At 47.1% G+C, this 15,838-nt stretch overlaps 2 protein-coding genes across 2 annotated transcripts in view; one reads left to right on the forward strand and one right to left on the reverse strand.

Moving 5' to 3' along the window:
• BMP2 (bone morphogenetic protein 2) overlaps positions 1-15,838 on the forward strand; it is a 346,349-nt gene that overhangs the window by 1,518 nt on the left and 328,993 nt on the right. The gene's annotated exons all lie outside the window — the stretch shown is intronic.
• Positions 1,867-11,409, reverse strand: LRRN4 (leucine rich repeat neuronal 4). Its single transcript, XM_009476156.2, has 5 exons — positions 11,085-11,409; positions 8,675-9,398; positions 7,251-7,455; positions 5,666-5,803; positions 1,867-4,496 (listed from the first exon to the last, which is right to left on the reverse strand). Exons 2-5 carry the CDS (start codon positions 9,360-9,362, stop codon positions 3,164-3,166), a joined length of 2,364 nt encoding a protein of 787 aa, XP_009474431.2. The 5' UTR covers positions 9,363-9,398; positions 11,085-11,409; the 3' UTR covers positions 1,867-3,163.

Consider the following 15,838-nt stretch of genomic DNA (forward strand, 5'->3'; position numbering starts at 1 on the left):
GGGATAATGTGGTGATTCAGTTTTTCTAGAAGTATACATCGGTTTTCAGAACTAGCAGTAAGGCAGTGCTTTTAAAGAAAGGTTTTATACTTGAATACTTACTTTGAAAATACTGTGACTTAAATGAAAGTTGCCCCTTTGAATAATTGTCATTCTACCTGTTCTTGGGCTGCAGCAGCTATTTACAAGACACATGAGTTCTGGGTGGGAATACAGGGGAGGACTTTTTCGTCCAAGCTGGAATTTTTGAAGTACAGCAGAATAAAGCCATTAGTTTTCGTAACTTGAAAATTATTTCAGAATGTATAGATATAAAATATATCCAAGGAAGAGTGGTTGTAGCTTAGCACAAGTGTCAGGAAAAAGTGAAATAAGAGAAGCACTGATTCAAATAGAGAAAAAAAGTGAACAGAGTTAAGTTGGTCATTACTAAAATAAACTCTGGTGAAACTATAAAGTGGTAGTCGGGGGGGGGGAAAAAAGCACTTCTGCACCTGAAGCACTGATACTTACCATAGGTGTTGATAAATAAAAATCCCATGTTTTTGCTGCTAAACCTCTTTGATCCTACTTGTGAAAGGGTGGAGTGTGATCCGGCAAGAGAGAGGCACAACCCCTGGCTGGAGAATCTGTGCTTCAGGACGGTTCATCAGCCCAGATGAGACTGGGCTGTTGAGGGTTACTTTAAGTTGGAGCAAGTGGGGGATGTGGGAGTGGTACTTAAATATGTTTGGCTCCCAGGAAGGGCACTTTTAAAGAATGGGAGGCTCTGACACGTTGCCTTGGCTTGAAGGCAGTGAAGACCTGTGAAAAGTCAGGAGAGGCTGGAGTGAGAATTGGTTGGAGAAATGAGTTGTGATAACTGAGGTTGGTATGAGGTTGTGCTTCTGGGTAGTGTCAGGTTGGAGTGTCCCCTGGTCACTGACCCTTGGGGAACTCAAATCCTGTTACTGGCAGATCTGCTGAGCTTTGTGGCTTTCTAGTTAGGTGTTGCAGTGGTTATGAGTTGCAGTGTTGTAAAGGGTAGTTAGACGTATCCTCTCAAAATCTCGTTTTAGATGATGTCCTGTTGCTTTGGACTAACTCATAGTTAAGCCGGAACAATCTTTATTTTCAGTTGGAGTATCTTTTTTGTCCTCCTCTAGAGCTGATCTTCGAGACTGTATAAATTGCTATTCACAAATCTCTTATTTTGCTCTGCTTTGTTTCTGGTAATACCAAAGACCCCAGTCAAGGTCTCTTAGAGCTATGTTGTACAAACACAAGGGAGTATATGATCTCTGCCCCAGTTTGGAATAATGAGTCAAAGACTGAAGGTTCCTGCTCGCTTCAAATGATGTTAACGTATCATCTGCGCCTGTTCACTAGACCTTCCAGAAAATGCAGGAAAAACCAGGCCGGAAATAAATATGAAAAACCAAGTCCAAACAAAGAAAGGTCTGAAATACCAGAATGTGAAAATAAAAGAGATTTTCAAAGTGAAAGGTGATGCAATCCTGGGTTCTCCGTTTGCATTTTACTTCTCTTGTGAGTTTGAGTCACGGGGCTCAGGACGGCACGGCAGGAATTTGCAACGAGCGTCCGTCCAATGACGGTGTCATTCCCAGCAGTGGTGTAGGGGAAGGGACGAACTTGCACGGAAGGGCTGCAAGCCTGTAGTGGTGAGGATGGCACAGGCCACCTCGTGCACATACAAAATGAAAGCTCTTAGGAAGTCAGATAACACAAATCCACCGTAATAAAAACATTACTATATGCGGAAAGTTTGTTCCAAAACAACAAAATGTTTGAGTTAATTTCTCGGGCTAAACCTTGTAGATGGTAAAGACAACGCAAAGATCAAGGTCTTTAACAAAGAACCAGAACTCAACTCTGTAGCTTTTATTTCCATTAATACTGGAAGCATTAAAAAAAAAATGAACAGCACAGGGACTCTTTTACACTGTATAGCACCTTTCACACTCTGACATCTGGGGGGATTTTACGTATTTATCTATACAGCAGCAGAAGCATGCAGCTACTGGAACATAAACCTCTGAGTCTCTGAATAGGAAGTATTTGATTGGGACAAACACCTCCCCTTACACAAACATCTCTTTGAATTTTAATGGCAAGTTCAAAGCTGCTGAAGAACCGGGGTTCTCAGCATCTCTTATTATTTTTGTAGCAGAAATTAGCACCCAAAAGTACATTTGAAAAATGTCTGCGTAACTGTCTGCTGCTAGTGGATGGGATTTCAGTTTTTCAAGTCTCAGCAACATGCACATTAAGTTGTTTCATTCCCTGGCTCTTTGCCACTGTATGAGGTAAACCATCAGCCTGCTGAATCTGTAGATGGGACTGAGCAATCATCTCTGCTTGAAATCAATTGTGAAGCAAATGCTAACGTGACCCCCTTCTGTGGGTTACTGCTGTACGGCAAACTCCTCCCTGCCTGTAAATTGGTATTGTGGTAGCACTCGGGAGCCTCAGTTGTGGAAAACATCATACCAAGTCAGAACAAAACAATTATCCCTGCCCCGAGGATCCTGCACTGTCCTTTTTTACAATTAATCTTCATGTTTCTTTTTCCTGAACTGAAGTTGGGCTGAGCAGTTGCAGTCACCAGAGTTATTTACTGGAGTTAGATCTGCACAGCACCTCGCCGCTGAGCCCAAGGAGACCTTTCTCTCACTCCTTCCAGTAGTACTCTCTTTTTGGATAATTCCTTTATATGGACATCAAAAGAAACTGAAAACCCAACTTCACTTATGTGAATAAAAGCAGAGCCTATCTTGCTTAGCTAGATGCATCTTGGATCATGGCTGTCAGTGGACTGTATCCGTGAGAGAGACTGGAGGCAGGCAGCTGGCAAGGCAGCCTCTCACTGTGTGAAACGTATGCTAGGATATTTGTAGGTGATTATAAAAACAACTTTTCAAGGTTGGTGTCCAGGTTTGCTGCCGCTTAGCACGTGAATAAGAGTCCAAAGGCTTTTTTCTGTTTGACTACCTTCATTATTAGTTTTTCTCTTTTTTTTTATGTTTTTCTCTCCCTTAGAAACCTAAGGGCTATGAAGTCTGATGTTTCATAGTTTTGCTGGAGAACATTTTGAGAGTCTCACGAAAACATACCAAGGTGATAGAGACAGTGAGCTTTGAATGTGTAGAACAATCACCTAGAGCTAATTAGTGGTTTGTAGTTTTAATGGATAATCAAATGCTGGGTTCTTATAAGAGACTAAATGCGTACCATATTGCTCGCTCTGAGGCTTTTTACATGCCTTACACAGACATACAGACAAAACAATTGTGGAAATGAGAAAGAATCCGCTTGCTGCAGACAGAGCAGCAAAGACAGACTTGTAGCTGGGTTTTGTTTTAAATCTGGTGCACGAATTATCTGGAATTCCCTGACTTGCTGTCTGGCTTGACCCTGCTTTGTTGAAAGCAGTCACGCAAATGTGGTAAGTGGTGTACGGTAACAGATTATACAGCGTGTGCTGCCTTGCTGTGGAATAAATATTGTCCAGGACAAACTGTCTGTCCTCCTGGCCTTGGGCATGAAGCGTCAGCTCATAGGTGTGAACAACTGAATTTGGGGCGCACCAGTGTATCTGTGCAGAGCTGTCTGTAACTTCAGAGACCTCTCTGAGCCTCGGTGGATCTGGAACCTCATCTTCCCTCGACATGCCAGGACATAAACATTGGGAGGCACTCTGAAGTTCACTGCACGGCTTCTGAAGGTGCCTGCATGGGTTGTAGTCGCAGGAGGTGTATGCCACTTGCACTGGGGTTTCCATCGACTGTTCATCGTAATCGTAGTCATCTACAAAGTGTATCAGTGATCTGGTGGATGCAGGCTCTGACCGAGCATTGGTCCTTGTGGAGTTCAGCTGTGGTAGGCTCGTTTGTGGTGTACCTTCCCCAGCGTGAGTGGCAAAGGCGTGGGTATAATGGTCAGTGGCGTCGGGGTTTCCTGTTGCTCTGGTAGAATAGTCACTCGTGGGCTGGTTGAGTGGGCCTTCCTGGGGAAACGTCGCATCGGTCGTTCTGAGCTCTCTCTTTAGCTGATCTGTTTCAGTTTGACTTGTGGAGCCGTAATCTGAGGAGTGACTATAGAGCTCTTTGCGAAAACCCCGGGAGGTGGTTATGGACGCGAAGGAAGGGGGATGGCTCGTGGGTTCGGAAGCTGCCTCCTCCTCGTGGGAGGAACTGTTGGCCTTCGTGAGCACTGGCTCAGTTGGGTTGGCTGCCATCGTGCTCATTACATTCCTCTGAAGTAGGGAGCTGGTGTAGGTATCGTTGGGTAGCAGAGCAAAGTCTGTTGTTGTTACTACAGTAGTTGCATTGTAACTGGTAAGGCTGAAAGCATCGTGTTCGGGAGACGGTGTGTTTGAATCTGGCAGCGTAACGTTTCTCTCAGACTCGCATTTATCGTAGAGCTCTAGCAGTGAAAAAGATGTTGAAGGTCTGCCCCAATCTTCCTGCCATGCGTTGCAGAAAGTCTCCCAAGCCCTGCAGAGGGAACAAGTTAGAGTAGACAAGATCCACAAGAACATTACAGGCTCCTGTAAGGCTGCTTGGATTGGAATTGGCAACCTGCTGTCCCAAAACAGTCTTTATATTAAAGAAGACGTGAAACCTAGACCAAAGCTAGGTTGTCTTAGCAATAGTCCTGTGCTTGGCAGATGGCTTTCCACAGCACTGGGAACTTAGCTGACTGGCTTTTCGGTTTTGTAAGGTGCAGGAATATCTTTTGCCTGAGAGGAAGCATCCTTTGCTACAAGGACTGTGAAGCTTAACAAGAGTGTCGGGGTTGAAGGCAACCTGTAAAGGGTCGGAGTTTAATGGCACACTAGGAGGGGGGAACGCATGCAGAGAGCTGTAACAGGGCCCCCAAGATCCTTAAGGCAGCTGGTTTAGGCAGCTGGAGCTGTGCTGACACCGGATGTGCTTTCAAATGACTAAGCTCAGTTTGTTCTTTACTCAGACATTGCATGTTTTTGCAAAGAATGCAACTGCTAAGCCCATCCTGATGAGAAACAATCTAATTTTAACAGCCTACTTCCCTGCTCTCTCAGCTACGGATGACAAATCTTCCTTCTCTCAAAAGGAAGAGAGATCATACATATGCAAAGTACTTCTTTTAACTACAGCTTGTTGTAATTAGTCTGTAAAACTGTAGGAGAGCATGAAAACAATAGGTGACAACTGGTGCTATTTGCAAGGGGTTTTGCTGACTGCCTGTGCTGATGTAGGCTTTGGGAATGCAAGGGCAAGGGGGAAATAACTTGCTAAAGTTCTTGCAAAGTCTTCCAGTTCCTGCTCCCAGTGCTGGCCCATCAAGGCCACCAAGCCAGCTCATTTTTTATCTCCAGCTAGTAGAGAAATAGGAACCGAAATAGAGAGAAAATAAACTATTCTCACCTTAAAGTAGAATCCACAGCTAATAAGACTTGATTACTGTTCTACATGTGCCCATCGCATTTGTCCACATTCAAGTATAATTCAGCCATGCTTTGTCCCTGAAGGGGACTTTATTTTGCATTTCTACCTCTTGTGGAAGCGAAGAACACACAAGGAATTTGAATAACTTAGATGCTAGTGAATGTTCTGTCCCCAGATAATGTACACATTTAAATTGATTCTGAAGAGCATTACTTTATCACCTTGAACTCACTTACCTTTGCAGCACAACTTTCTTGGGCTTGGAGAGCAGCCAGGAGAGCTGGCAGTCGCATAACAGGGGATTTCCGTACAAGTTGATGATGATGCTATCCGATGGATTGGTATTCCAAGGATTAAAGGAACTCAGGTTACAGCTACAAGATGACAAAAGCAATAATTGGGAAACGCTGAGCTACCTTCCAAGAACTGGAGTGTGCTTAGTGTCCCAGAGTGTGTAAGACACAAAGCAATATGCCCAGTTCTGCAGAAGCAGCCAGTTATCAACACCACCATTCTGCACTTTAAAGTCCAGGCTAATACCTGCCCGTCTCTCTAATTTGCACAGTGTAGCTGCTGTGTGTTAAAGCGTAACAAAAGCATCCTAAGGGGATAACACCTTTAGAGGTGGTAACTGGAAAGGAAAGGACCTAGCATTTGGCAAGGATCTTCTGTGAAAGATGCTCTCCCCTCTGCCATCGTGCATTCGGCCACACTTCTGTTTTATGCTATACCATTTCTCTAGCTTCTCTCTCAGTCTGCTTGTGATGGCTTGACTTTCTCTATGGCAATCATCATCTTCATGTTAATTGCCTCTTTCATAATATAGACGCTCACCTACTAAAGTCAAATGACTAATACAGGAAGACCTTGCTTGCCTTTACGGTTAAGCTGTCCTAACTGCAGAAAGAGTGTGATAACGTGACCTCCCTGCAGTCTGAGTGGGGAATGGAATCCATTGGGGTTTTTTTGCTTAAATGGGTTTATTTTCCTGAAACTGATTCCTAGAGCACAGCCAGTGCTGTAGTGTTTGTTTTCTGATATGCTTATGATCTGGGCCTATATCATAGAAATCTTTTAAGGTGCTCTCCAAATCTTTTCCTTTATGCTGACTGTCGTGTGTTGTGTGTTTTGATAAATCACTTTCAGGCTTTTGTTTCCCTTAGTATTTCAACAGGTGTGTGACATACCAAGTAAATCACACTGAGGTGTTACTTCAGTGGGGTTATTACCTAGAATAAGGATGAAACCATTGCTTTTACTAATGCTGAACAAGGAACTATATTGATCTCTCACACTAAAAGTGGGAGGGACAGGATTTTTGACTGCTTCCAAGGTGCAGATTTTAGGAAACTGTTAGCATTCATCCTTTGTAGAGCAAGGAGTCCTCAGGGATCCGCTTCTCCTCTGGTGAGACATTGCCATTGTAGATGTTGGAAGCATGGTCTGTATCGCAAGTGGGCCTCAGTGGGTCTATGCTAATCTTAACAGCGCGAGATGAATTGATCCATTGGACTGGGAGATAAGGCGGAAGAGTGGGAGCACGATGGATGTGATCTCAAGCAACCAGTAACTATGCTGTGAGTCTCATGCCACCTCTTTGGGCTGTATCAGCCCTTCTGCTGTATCAGGTCTACGTTACAGGCTTTACATGGCATTTCTGAGTATTAGACAGTGTGTTTCTCCATGGCATGCAAGCCCATATCTCCTTCCTAAATATTTGATAACAAGTGAACTCTGCATAAAAATCAGCTCCCAGGCACCATGGTGCTGTGAGGCAAAGGCAATATTACGTGAGGAAGAACAAAAAAGAAAACAACTCACTTCTCAAACGAGAGATGGCTCAGATGAGGAGCGCTGTCAAACATCTCTGTCCTCACAAAACCCAGTGAGTGGGAGTCTCGACAGTTCAGCTCTCGGAGACCAGGCATGGACTTGAAGAAGTCAATATCGAGGCTTCTTAATCGTGACATCTTTGTCAGGTGAAGTGATCTGAGGTTGGGCAAGTCTCTGGTCCACTCTGGCTGAACTGAAGCAGAAAAAAGATTTATACCTGTTGCCTAAATAGAGCATTTCTGTGGATTTCTGCCTGGAAAAAAGTTTTGAATTCATAGAGACATGAAACATCACTATGGTCTTCTGCAGCTGTTCTCTTTGCGAAAGGAATAGAACAAAAATCAATACACCAGTGTATAAACACCCATGCAATCACATATTTGTAATATTACCTCTGGGTTGTGCTGTTGTACGGCAGAGGAAAAGAAAGGAAGATAGAAGGGCAATATAGCTGATAAGAGATATGGAATAGCTTTCCTATTAGGTGAGATTAAATGAACAAGGATTTCTCTGCTCAGAAGTGGTGGGTGGGGGGAGATTAGAGAGGTCTACAAAGTCCTGACTGGTGTGAGAAAGGCAAATAACTTATTATTTCTCCTAGCGCAGGAAAAGAGCCGAGAGGCATGAAACTGAAAGAATAGGTCTTACACAAAAGTGCCTTTCCATCCCACGACTGAATTGTGTAACTCGCTCCCACAAGAGGGATTAGGCAAATTCATGGAGGAAATTTGGTGGTGTATCTGTTAAACGTGAGTTGAGGTGAAACCTCAAGCTAGAGGAGTCCCTAAGGTCCTGGCTCTGCCCCAGGCTGAGAGCAGCTGGGCAAGGCATCTAACATCTGGCCGCCTCAGCACCTCAGGTATAAACTGAGGCTGGCAGGGGAGGCAAGCAAAAGGAAAAAATGGTGCTGTAAATTGCTCAGGGCAGGGATTGTCTCCCTGTGCGGAAGTATTTGGCTAGTTGCGGTTGACACAAAAAGCCTCTCTCTGTGCTACTTCAATACAGTGGTGTAAAGCAGAGTGTAACTGTGGCGATAGACAAAGAAAGATTTCAGCAGTGTGTCTGGAAAGAGAAATGAATTTCCTCCTCTGTGTCCCAGAGCTAATCTCAGGGTTGACAGAGGAATTAGGATAGAGGTGGGGGACTACAGTGGGACAAATAGTCCTGTCTGCCGGTGTCTGTTCCCTGCCCTTCCTTCGGGAGGCTGGTCTGCGTGAGGGTTTCCCCCCAGCAGCTGCATCACAGCTGGAGAGCGCATTGCACGCTTGGACCAGCTGTTCGCAGCTTCCAGCGTGGGGTGTTCCCCCTCCACCCTGGGCTTGGCCGCGATGGGAGCCATCATCCCAGCAAGGCTTCTGCTCCCCCTGGCCTGACCAAGCTCCATGTTTAAAGTGGGAAATCCAGAAACTTACTTTTCTCAAGAAAGGTCCCGCTGAGATCAAGCATGTTGATGGTGTTTCCGGGCCTGTTTGTGGCCTCACTGGGAGATGTGCTCATGGCAAAAGCAGACTCCCTAATTCCTCTGCTGTCATCCTGCCCGAGCAGCGTTGCAGAGAGGTTCAGGAACTGTAGTTGAGGGTAACAGGAAAAAGCCAGCGGTTGGATTTCGATCAGTGGATTTCCAGCCAGGGACAACCACCTCAAGTTAGGCAGGGCAGAGCTGTGGCATGATGGCACAGACGACAGCTTATTAAAGCTTAAGTCCAGGGAGAGGAGACTGCTGAGGGCTTCAGATCCCCATTTAACTGCCTGGAGATGGTTCTGCCTCAGAAAGAGGGTGCGCAGCCGCGGGAGGTTTGCTACCTCCGTGCCATTCACCTCTTCTAAGAGGTTATTGCTGAGATCCAAGGTCTCCAGGGCCTGCGGAAGGCAGACGGGGAAAGCTGTCAGGCTGCTGTTGGTCAGCTGCAGGGTGATCCAGGTCCTGTTCTTCCGATCCTCACAGGACATGCTGGTGAGATTAACGTTCTCCCAAGCGTCTTCCTGAGTCAGCTGGAAAAAGGTGGTGATGTCCCTGGATGCTGCAGGCTCTGCTCTGCTCACCGGGCCCGACGCTGTGTTCCCCGCCAGGAGAGAGAGGATGAGCAAGCCCGAAAACATCTTTCTCCTAAGTGGCTTGCAATTAACTTGGAAGATCTGTTTGTTTTTTGTTTCAGGGAGGGGAAAAGAAAACATCAGCATTAAGAGCTAAATTAAATCCCTCCAGGCATCTGCAAGCTATTTAAAAGTGAAACATTTGTAAGTCCTTTCCTATTGCATCCAGACAGCAGGAAGTGATAATTAATGTCTCCTCTGTAATTAAGCCTAAGTAAACACAAACCCTTGGGGACAGATCATGTGATCTTAGTCTAAGCGTACCTACAGTTTTTCATGCAGAAAGCAACCAAGTTATGTCACGTGTCTGGTTCCCACACCAGCACCCTCAGTACCAGTCTGGCACCCAGGGCAGCAGCAGCGTAGGAGGTGGGCTCCCCGGTCTCTCTGCTCGGCTGCCTCTGTGAAGTACAGGGCTATGAGGGAGTGCCAGTGCTACTCCAGTATAAAAATACCAGTTGGTACTCTACTGAGACAAGCTGCAGGACAGGGATATTTCCATGTCATGGGACTTGACTTTTATACCTGATTGTGTATTCCAGTTTGGCCAGCCCGCTGGGAAGAGTTATCTAATGGGATGATACCCAAGCAACAGGGTGAGGGTCAGGTGTGACTGTGGCAAGGGACTTTTTTCTGTGAGGTTGTGTGTACGAAACAAATGTATGGATCCAAAGGCAGAGGAGGGTTGTCAAACAGTAAAGGACGTAGGAGCCCAGACTGGGCTGAGCTGCAATGGGGTGGGCAGGTAAAAGTGCTTTTCCTATGTTAGGAAGGGCTTTCCTTCCCTTAACAGCAATTGAAACAGCAAAAGCCCAGGGCTCGCATGGGCTCTGCCAGGGCAGTTCTGCCCCGTTCTGAGTGACAGCCAGGCTTGGGACCCCACAGGCACCTTGAGACTCGCCTTCCTCCTCTGCTCCTGACCCGCTGGCAGAGCCCCGGAGCCCATCTGCCAGGCGGTGGCAGGGCTGGGGCCCTGCTGCAGGTGGGTGCCTCAGGCGTGGTGTGGAGGGAGCTGCTGGGGAGAGGAGGTACTGAAGGTGCCACTCCTGAACCACATTTCAGGCAAAGTGGTCAGAAACGGAGAGTGTGCTCCTGGATCAGGGCCCCAAAGGCCTGGGTACGAAGCAGCATGGTATTCTGTGTTACAGTTCCCTCTGAGCTCCCTCCTCGTCCCACCCCAGCTTTATCTTTGTCATTTAAAAGAAAGAAAAAAAAAAAAAAGAAAGAAGAAAAGTCCTAAATGACTTGTCCAAGGCTGCACAGGTAATCTGTGTCAGAGGGAATTAACCACAGCCCAAAACTAGTCCTTTTCTTACTGAGCTGTTTTTTGCACTGCCAGGCATCATAATGATCATTCTTCATCCAAAAATATATTAGTGTCGGGGGGTGACTGAAGCCCCATGTAGTATGAAATATCTCAGGCTTATTCCAAACCTTTATAGCTACTTGCTGTTCCCTGAATCGTGCCAGGTCTTGCCCAGACCATCGTTTGTTGCTGCCATCCCAGGTTTGAAGTAGGGACCAGCAAAATAGTATAATTTCGTTGCCTGTGTCCTTTTTGTCATCTGGAAGTGGGCAAGAGCTGAGCAGCCTCAGGGCTTCCTGGTCACCAGAGCTGCTGGATTGCCAGCACACGGCAGGGAGAGAATGGGAGGAATGGGGCTGCTGGATCCCGATCTTAGATTTAATCTTAGTCCCTGGCTCTAAACCGCATCCGCTTGCACATACCTGTCCAGAAGTCCTGATGCCTCGTGTCTCTGCTCTGCGTGGCTCCGATTGCCCGGCCTTGATTTTATACACTTCGGTGACTCAGCCGAGAGCGTGAAATGCCTCTTTTCTAAAGTTCCCAGCTTTCCCTGCTCGCGGCTCTGCCCACAAAAGCAGGCGAGGTTTGTTCCAGGCTGGCTCCCCCGCATCCAGCTTTCCCCTGCCTGGAGAGTGGGTGGCTCCAGGCAGCTTTCCCTGCTCCCTTGGCCCTAGCAGGAGGTGGGTGGGAGGGCTCTGATTTCCCAACACTCAGGCAGGGCCACTCCGTCTGTCTTTGTCTAAGCAGAGGGGGATAAAGAGAAGAGATCAGTGTCTGTGGTCCCAACTCTCGCATCTTTCACCGACGGGGGGGAAGGGAGAGGAATTATTGTGTTTCGCTGCTGACAGGTCGTGATGATGTAAAGCTAAGGCTCTGTCTGCTGACATGGGCTTTGGTCGCTCTCTAGGTGCCAGTAAAAGGCTTCAAGTGTTTTTATTTCTCTCTAAGACTTTTGCACTTGTGAGTAAGTCCTGGAAATGTTTACACAGGACAAATGGATTTTCTAAGGAGGACCTTGCGAAATGTCAAAAGCGAAGTTCTCACCTGTCGCTCCTGCAGAGAGGAATTCTCTCGGTCGATGGAGAGGGCCTGCGGCATCACGCGCTGCACGTGACTGACTTGGGAGGCCTCTCCCGGTCCCACCGTGCGTGGGTTGTGTTCTCTGTTCTGCATCTGCCGTACCGTGTGGCTTGGAAGAATTCCCATTCAGCTCCTTCTCTCATCCTTTGCTGGATAAGTAAGACTGACAATGTAAAACATCTCTCACCAAGGGACCTGCCCTGAGCTGGGTTTCTCAGCATTCCCACAATTCATATAATAATTAGGCTGGTCAAGGGCTGAGAATAAAGCCAGGAACTGGAAAGGGATGATCTGATAGAGATTGTTCCAAAGTAAAAGCAAAAGGGCGGTTGTTCAGTTGCTACTATAAGGCAATTAATGATTAAAATTTCCAGGGAGAACAGTAGTCAGTGCTTTTCATTTGTCAGGACAACAAAACAGATCCATGACATGAAGGCAATACAGTCCTGTAGGCTTTGGTGCGAAAGTGCAGATAAAGGTCTTGCTTTCCCAAAAACCTTGAGTCTGCATGTACGCAGACCTTATCTATTGACCCTGTCATTCATTATCTGTGTGGGGAGAGAGCCTTGAAAAACACCAGAACATCCACAGAACAAGATACCGTCTTCTAGTAGGACTCTCTGGAGCCATTGCGGTTCCCTTGGAGGCTGGGCGAGATGTACATATTGTTCCTGTGTGGAATGGCTCTAAGGCAAGACAAATAGTTTCCTAAATGAGGGGTTAATTCCCCAGATTAACCCTGGGGGAGCAGCTGGCAGGCCTGCGCTCCGGGCAGCTTGCAGGCCTGGCACGTGCGCGCTAACAGGTACCTTCAGAGATCTGCACTCTCTTAGGTTCAAAGGGCAAATTGGAGCAGGTTAAAAAAATCTGAAGAATTTGGTATAATAGGAGGAGAGTCCAGCCCCTGCCAGGCTGCTGTAAACCCTGCTTTCTCTTTGGCTTTGCAGACCTGCTGGCTGCAAAGCTCTTCTTTGAGAGAAGCCGGGGAGCAGGGAGCTGGCCTCGCTTTGCATTGGGCTATTAAGTACCAGTTTTGTGTTTGCTGCCTTTAGCTCAGTATTTATGGACAGTGAATTTTCATTGGTTGTTGTATTGTTTTTAATCTCTTAGAAAACTACTTCATGAAACCTGGCAAGCCAAATGCTGCCTTACTTTTAATGTATTCAACCATACTGACTTCATTTTGGAGACTGAGATAAGCAGCCTTGGAAGACTGGGAAGTTCGCAAGCGGGCCACACATTTCAGTGAAGGTGGGATGGAGGTGGAGTCTTTGCCCAGAGGCTCTTGATTTCTGAGTGATAGGGAGAACCTCTCCCAGGAAGCAGAGCACTCTTGGAAAATGAGCTTTTGTTATTTTTATTTTCCACCTTTGTTTCTGCTTTTTGGATGCCCAGCTTTTGAGGCAGGCATTGTATTTTCCCAACTCTTTGCCTAGCTGCAAACTCTAATCATCTGTAACGTTACTGCTACGGTACTATGTCGCAAATAGCTGCCCAGGCATTGGCGAAGGTTTCCCAGGGCAGACAGCAGCTCGCTCTCACCAGTTTCTTTGAAATCGTCTGGTAGCAGCAGGCACAGATTTTCCCTTTGTGAGTCACTTTGGCCTGTTCTCATGTCACTGTGTTTCTTCAGGTTATTCTTCTCCTTTTTTCTACTTTTCTAAGAGTTTCAGTGGCAACCAGGGGGAACGTTTAATAAAGGCAGGCATTTTTGTCAGCCTTTTCACATGGATGATGCACAAAGAGCTGAACCAGATGCCCCCTCCGTGCTGCGCAAAACCCCTCTGCCTGCAGGGATGCTAGGGATGAGCCCTGCATTCCTGAGTGACACCGAGATAAGCAGGAGCACCGGGAGAGCAGGAGAAGGCGAGGATGGTACCAGGCTGTAAAGTTTAAGAGATGAATGTTTCTCACTGGCCGTGGTCCAAGTGATGGTTAAGAATAAAACTATCTTGAAAAAATCTGGAGAATGGCTTTTAAGGCCAACAAAAGAAAAGAAGAATTTTGCAGGTCAGTTCACAGAGCAAACGCAAGCAAGACATTTTCCTGCAGAGAACCGGGAGAGAATGCAAGAGGAGGGTTATTTAGCCTGAGGTTTCAGGAAACTGTGGGGTGTGTGTTGTCCACCGCAGTAACGCATGCTGAAGGCAGTGGTGAAATCCCCTACGGAATTTGTTGTGAGTAAGAACAGACAGCAGCCATCTGACATTGGTAGTGTTTCACCCTGACCTGACTTTGGTTTAATTAAGCGCGATGCACAGAATAGGGTTGCAGCTGAGCCGAGGTATTAGTTTCCTAAAGGTTTTTGTTTTTATCTAAACAACATTCCTGTCCAGGATTTTGTCTCTGCATTGCGAAATTTCAGGGCAGATGCCTTTGTCCTGCTTTCGCTCTCTGTGTAAAACATCTCACACATCTGGCACCGTGCAATTAATAACTCAGTTACTACAGACCCCTGAGCCTATGGTCTTTAACCCGATGTATAAATCAGATGGTACGAAGAAGCGAAAGCCAAGTCTCGTCAAGTTATCGCATGAGTAAGGGAGGGTGTGGTACCCTGCGCGCGTTGGGGGGAATGTCTGGAGCCTGGCTGGGACACGCTCAGTGGCTGACGTGGGGAGGGATGAAAGATGCCTCGATGCTGTGGCTGGCCCTGAGCTGGGCTGGTGCAGGTGCCAGGCAGAGCAGGCTGGTGCAGGCCTCCTCTCAGGAGCTGCTGACCGTATCCAGCCCGGAATTACGGAGGCGCAGGAGTGCCCTGGGTCGTGCCTTCCCACTCTGACCTCTTCAGGGTCTACTCGTAGGAAGCAAGGCTACAGTCACTGCCCCCACGCAGCACTGAAGGCAGCTGGATAAAAACAGATTCCTTTCCTAAGTGTTCCTTACTTGTCATGGAAAAGCCTTGCAAGGTGAGTGGAGCGAGGAGAAAGATAGCTGATGATCTAAAGAAACACGGAGACGGGACAGCAGCAAGGGATCATTCCCTTCAAGCTAAAATGACAAGGGTGGGGCTCACAGCCAGCCTGGATGAGCTGGCAGAGCTCCTCCTTGCAGAGCGGTGGGAAGTCTTCACTAGAAAGGCAGTGACACATGGAGTGAGACTGAGGGAGGGGCAGGAAAGAAAACGGAAATATTTGATAGTTTCTCTGAAATCCCAGCGCAGGCAACTTGGCTGCAAGTAGGCGTGTTTGCTTAGCATTAAATGAGCCATACGCTCTGCTAATGAGAACTACGTTCAGAGTTCCTGTATCTCTGCATTCATGTGTTCAGATCATTTAGACAACAGGTGGCAACTAAGGGCTTCCCTGCAACAGTCGTGTGGCAAGCACGGGGCTGTGCTGCCCGATGAACGACGTAAGGGAGTCTGTCATTGCCAAATGAGGGGCTCTAATGCAGGCACGGTCACGATCCTGACCGCAGCTCAGTAGCCAAAGTGGAGGCTGAGTCTGGAAGAGGGCTGCCTGTGGAAGAAGTGCTGGCACTAAGATGTGTATTCAGCTCTCCCACAGCACCCTTGGGCAGGTTTTAAATATTGCAAGTGTTTGGACTTGGACTATCTGTTATAGGTGATTCTCACACTGAGGAAAATACTTGGCCTGTGTCAAGCGAGAGAGAAGTGGGCAAGTCAGTCCTCTACAGAAGGAAAACTGGGTGGTCCCTCAGCCCCTGTGTAAGAAGTGCTGAGGAGAGGGACGTACAGAGGGCTGGGAAGCAGGCTCTATCAGCTTTCTTTTGAAAAATGTAAAGCTATAGTTTCTTTAAACTGGCAGAAATTGGGAGCAATTCCACTGCAGCCTACTGACAGCCACTGGAGAAAGGCAGAGGACATGACAGAAAAATGAGGGGTATCCAGTCCCAGTTGGGAATTATGCAGTGGTTTCTGCAACATCTCTTGGTGATATGACACCACCTGTCCATTGTATTTAGATATGCGAAACCAGTTTCGGCTTGTCCAGCAGTTTCACAATCCTAGCTTCATTCTCTCCTTGCTTTACTGATCACTATGCATTGCAGGGCAGAAATTTCTTTCAGCTTGGTGGATGTGCGTGGCTCCTTCCAGCAGGCAGAGCTGGCTGCTACAGATCTGGTTCCTCAG

Source organism: Nipponia nippon, unplaced genomic scaffold (assembly GCF_047370975.1).
Source record: "Nipponia nippon isolate SJK-2023a ecotype South Korea unplaced genomic scaffold, ASM4737097v1 scaffold_4, whole genome shotgun sequence".
In the NCBI taxonomy this organism is placed as follows: domain Eukaryota; kingdom Metazoa; phylum Chordata; class Aves; order Pelecaniformes; family Threskiornithidae; genus Nipponia; species Nipponia nippon.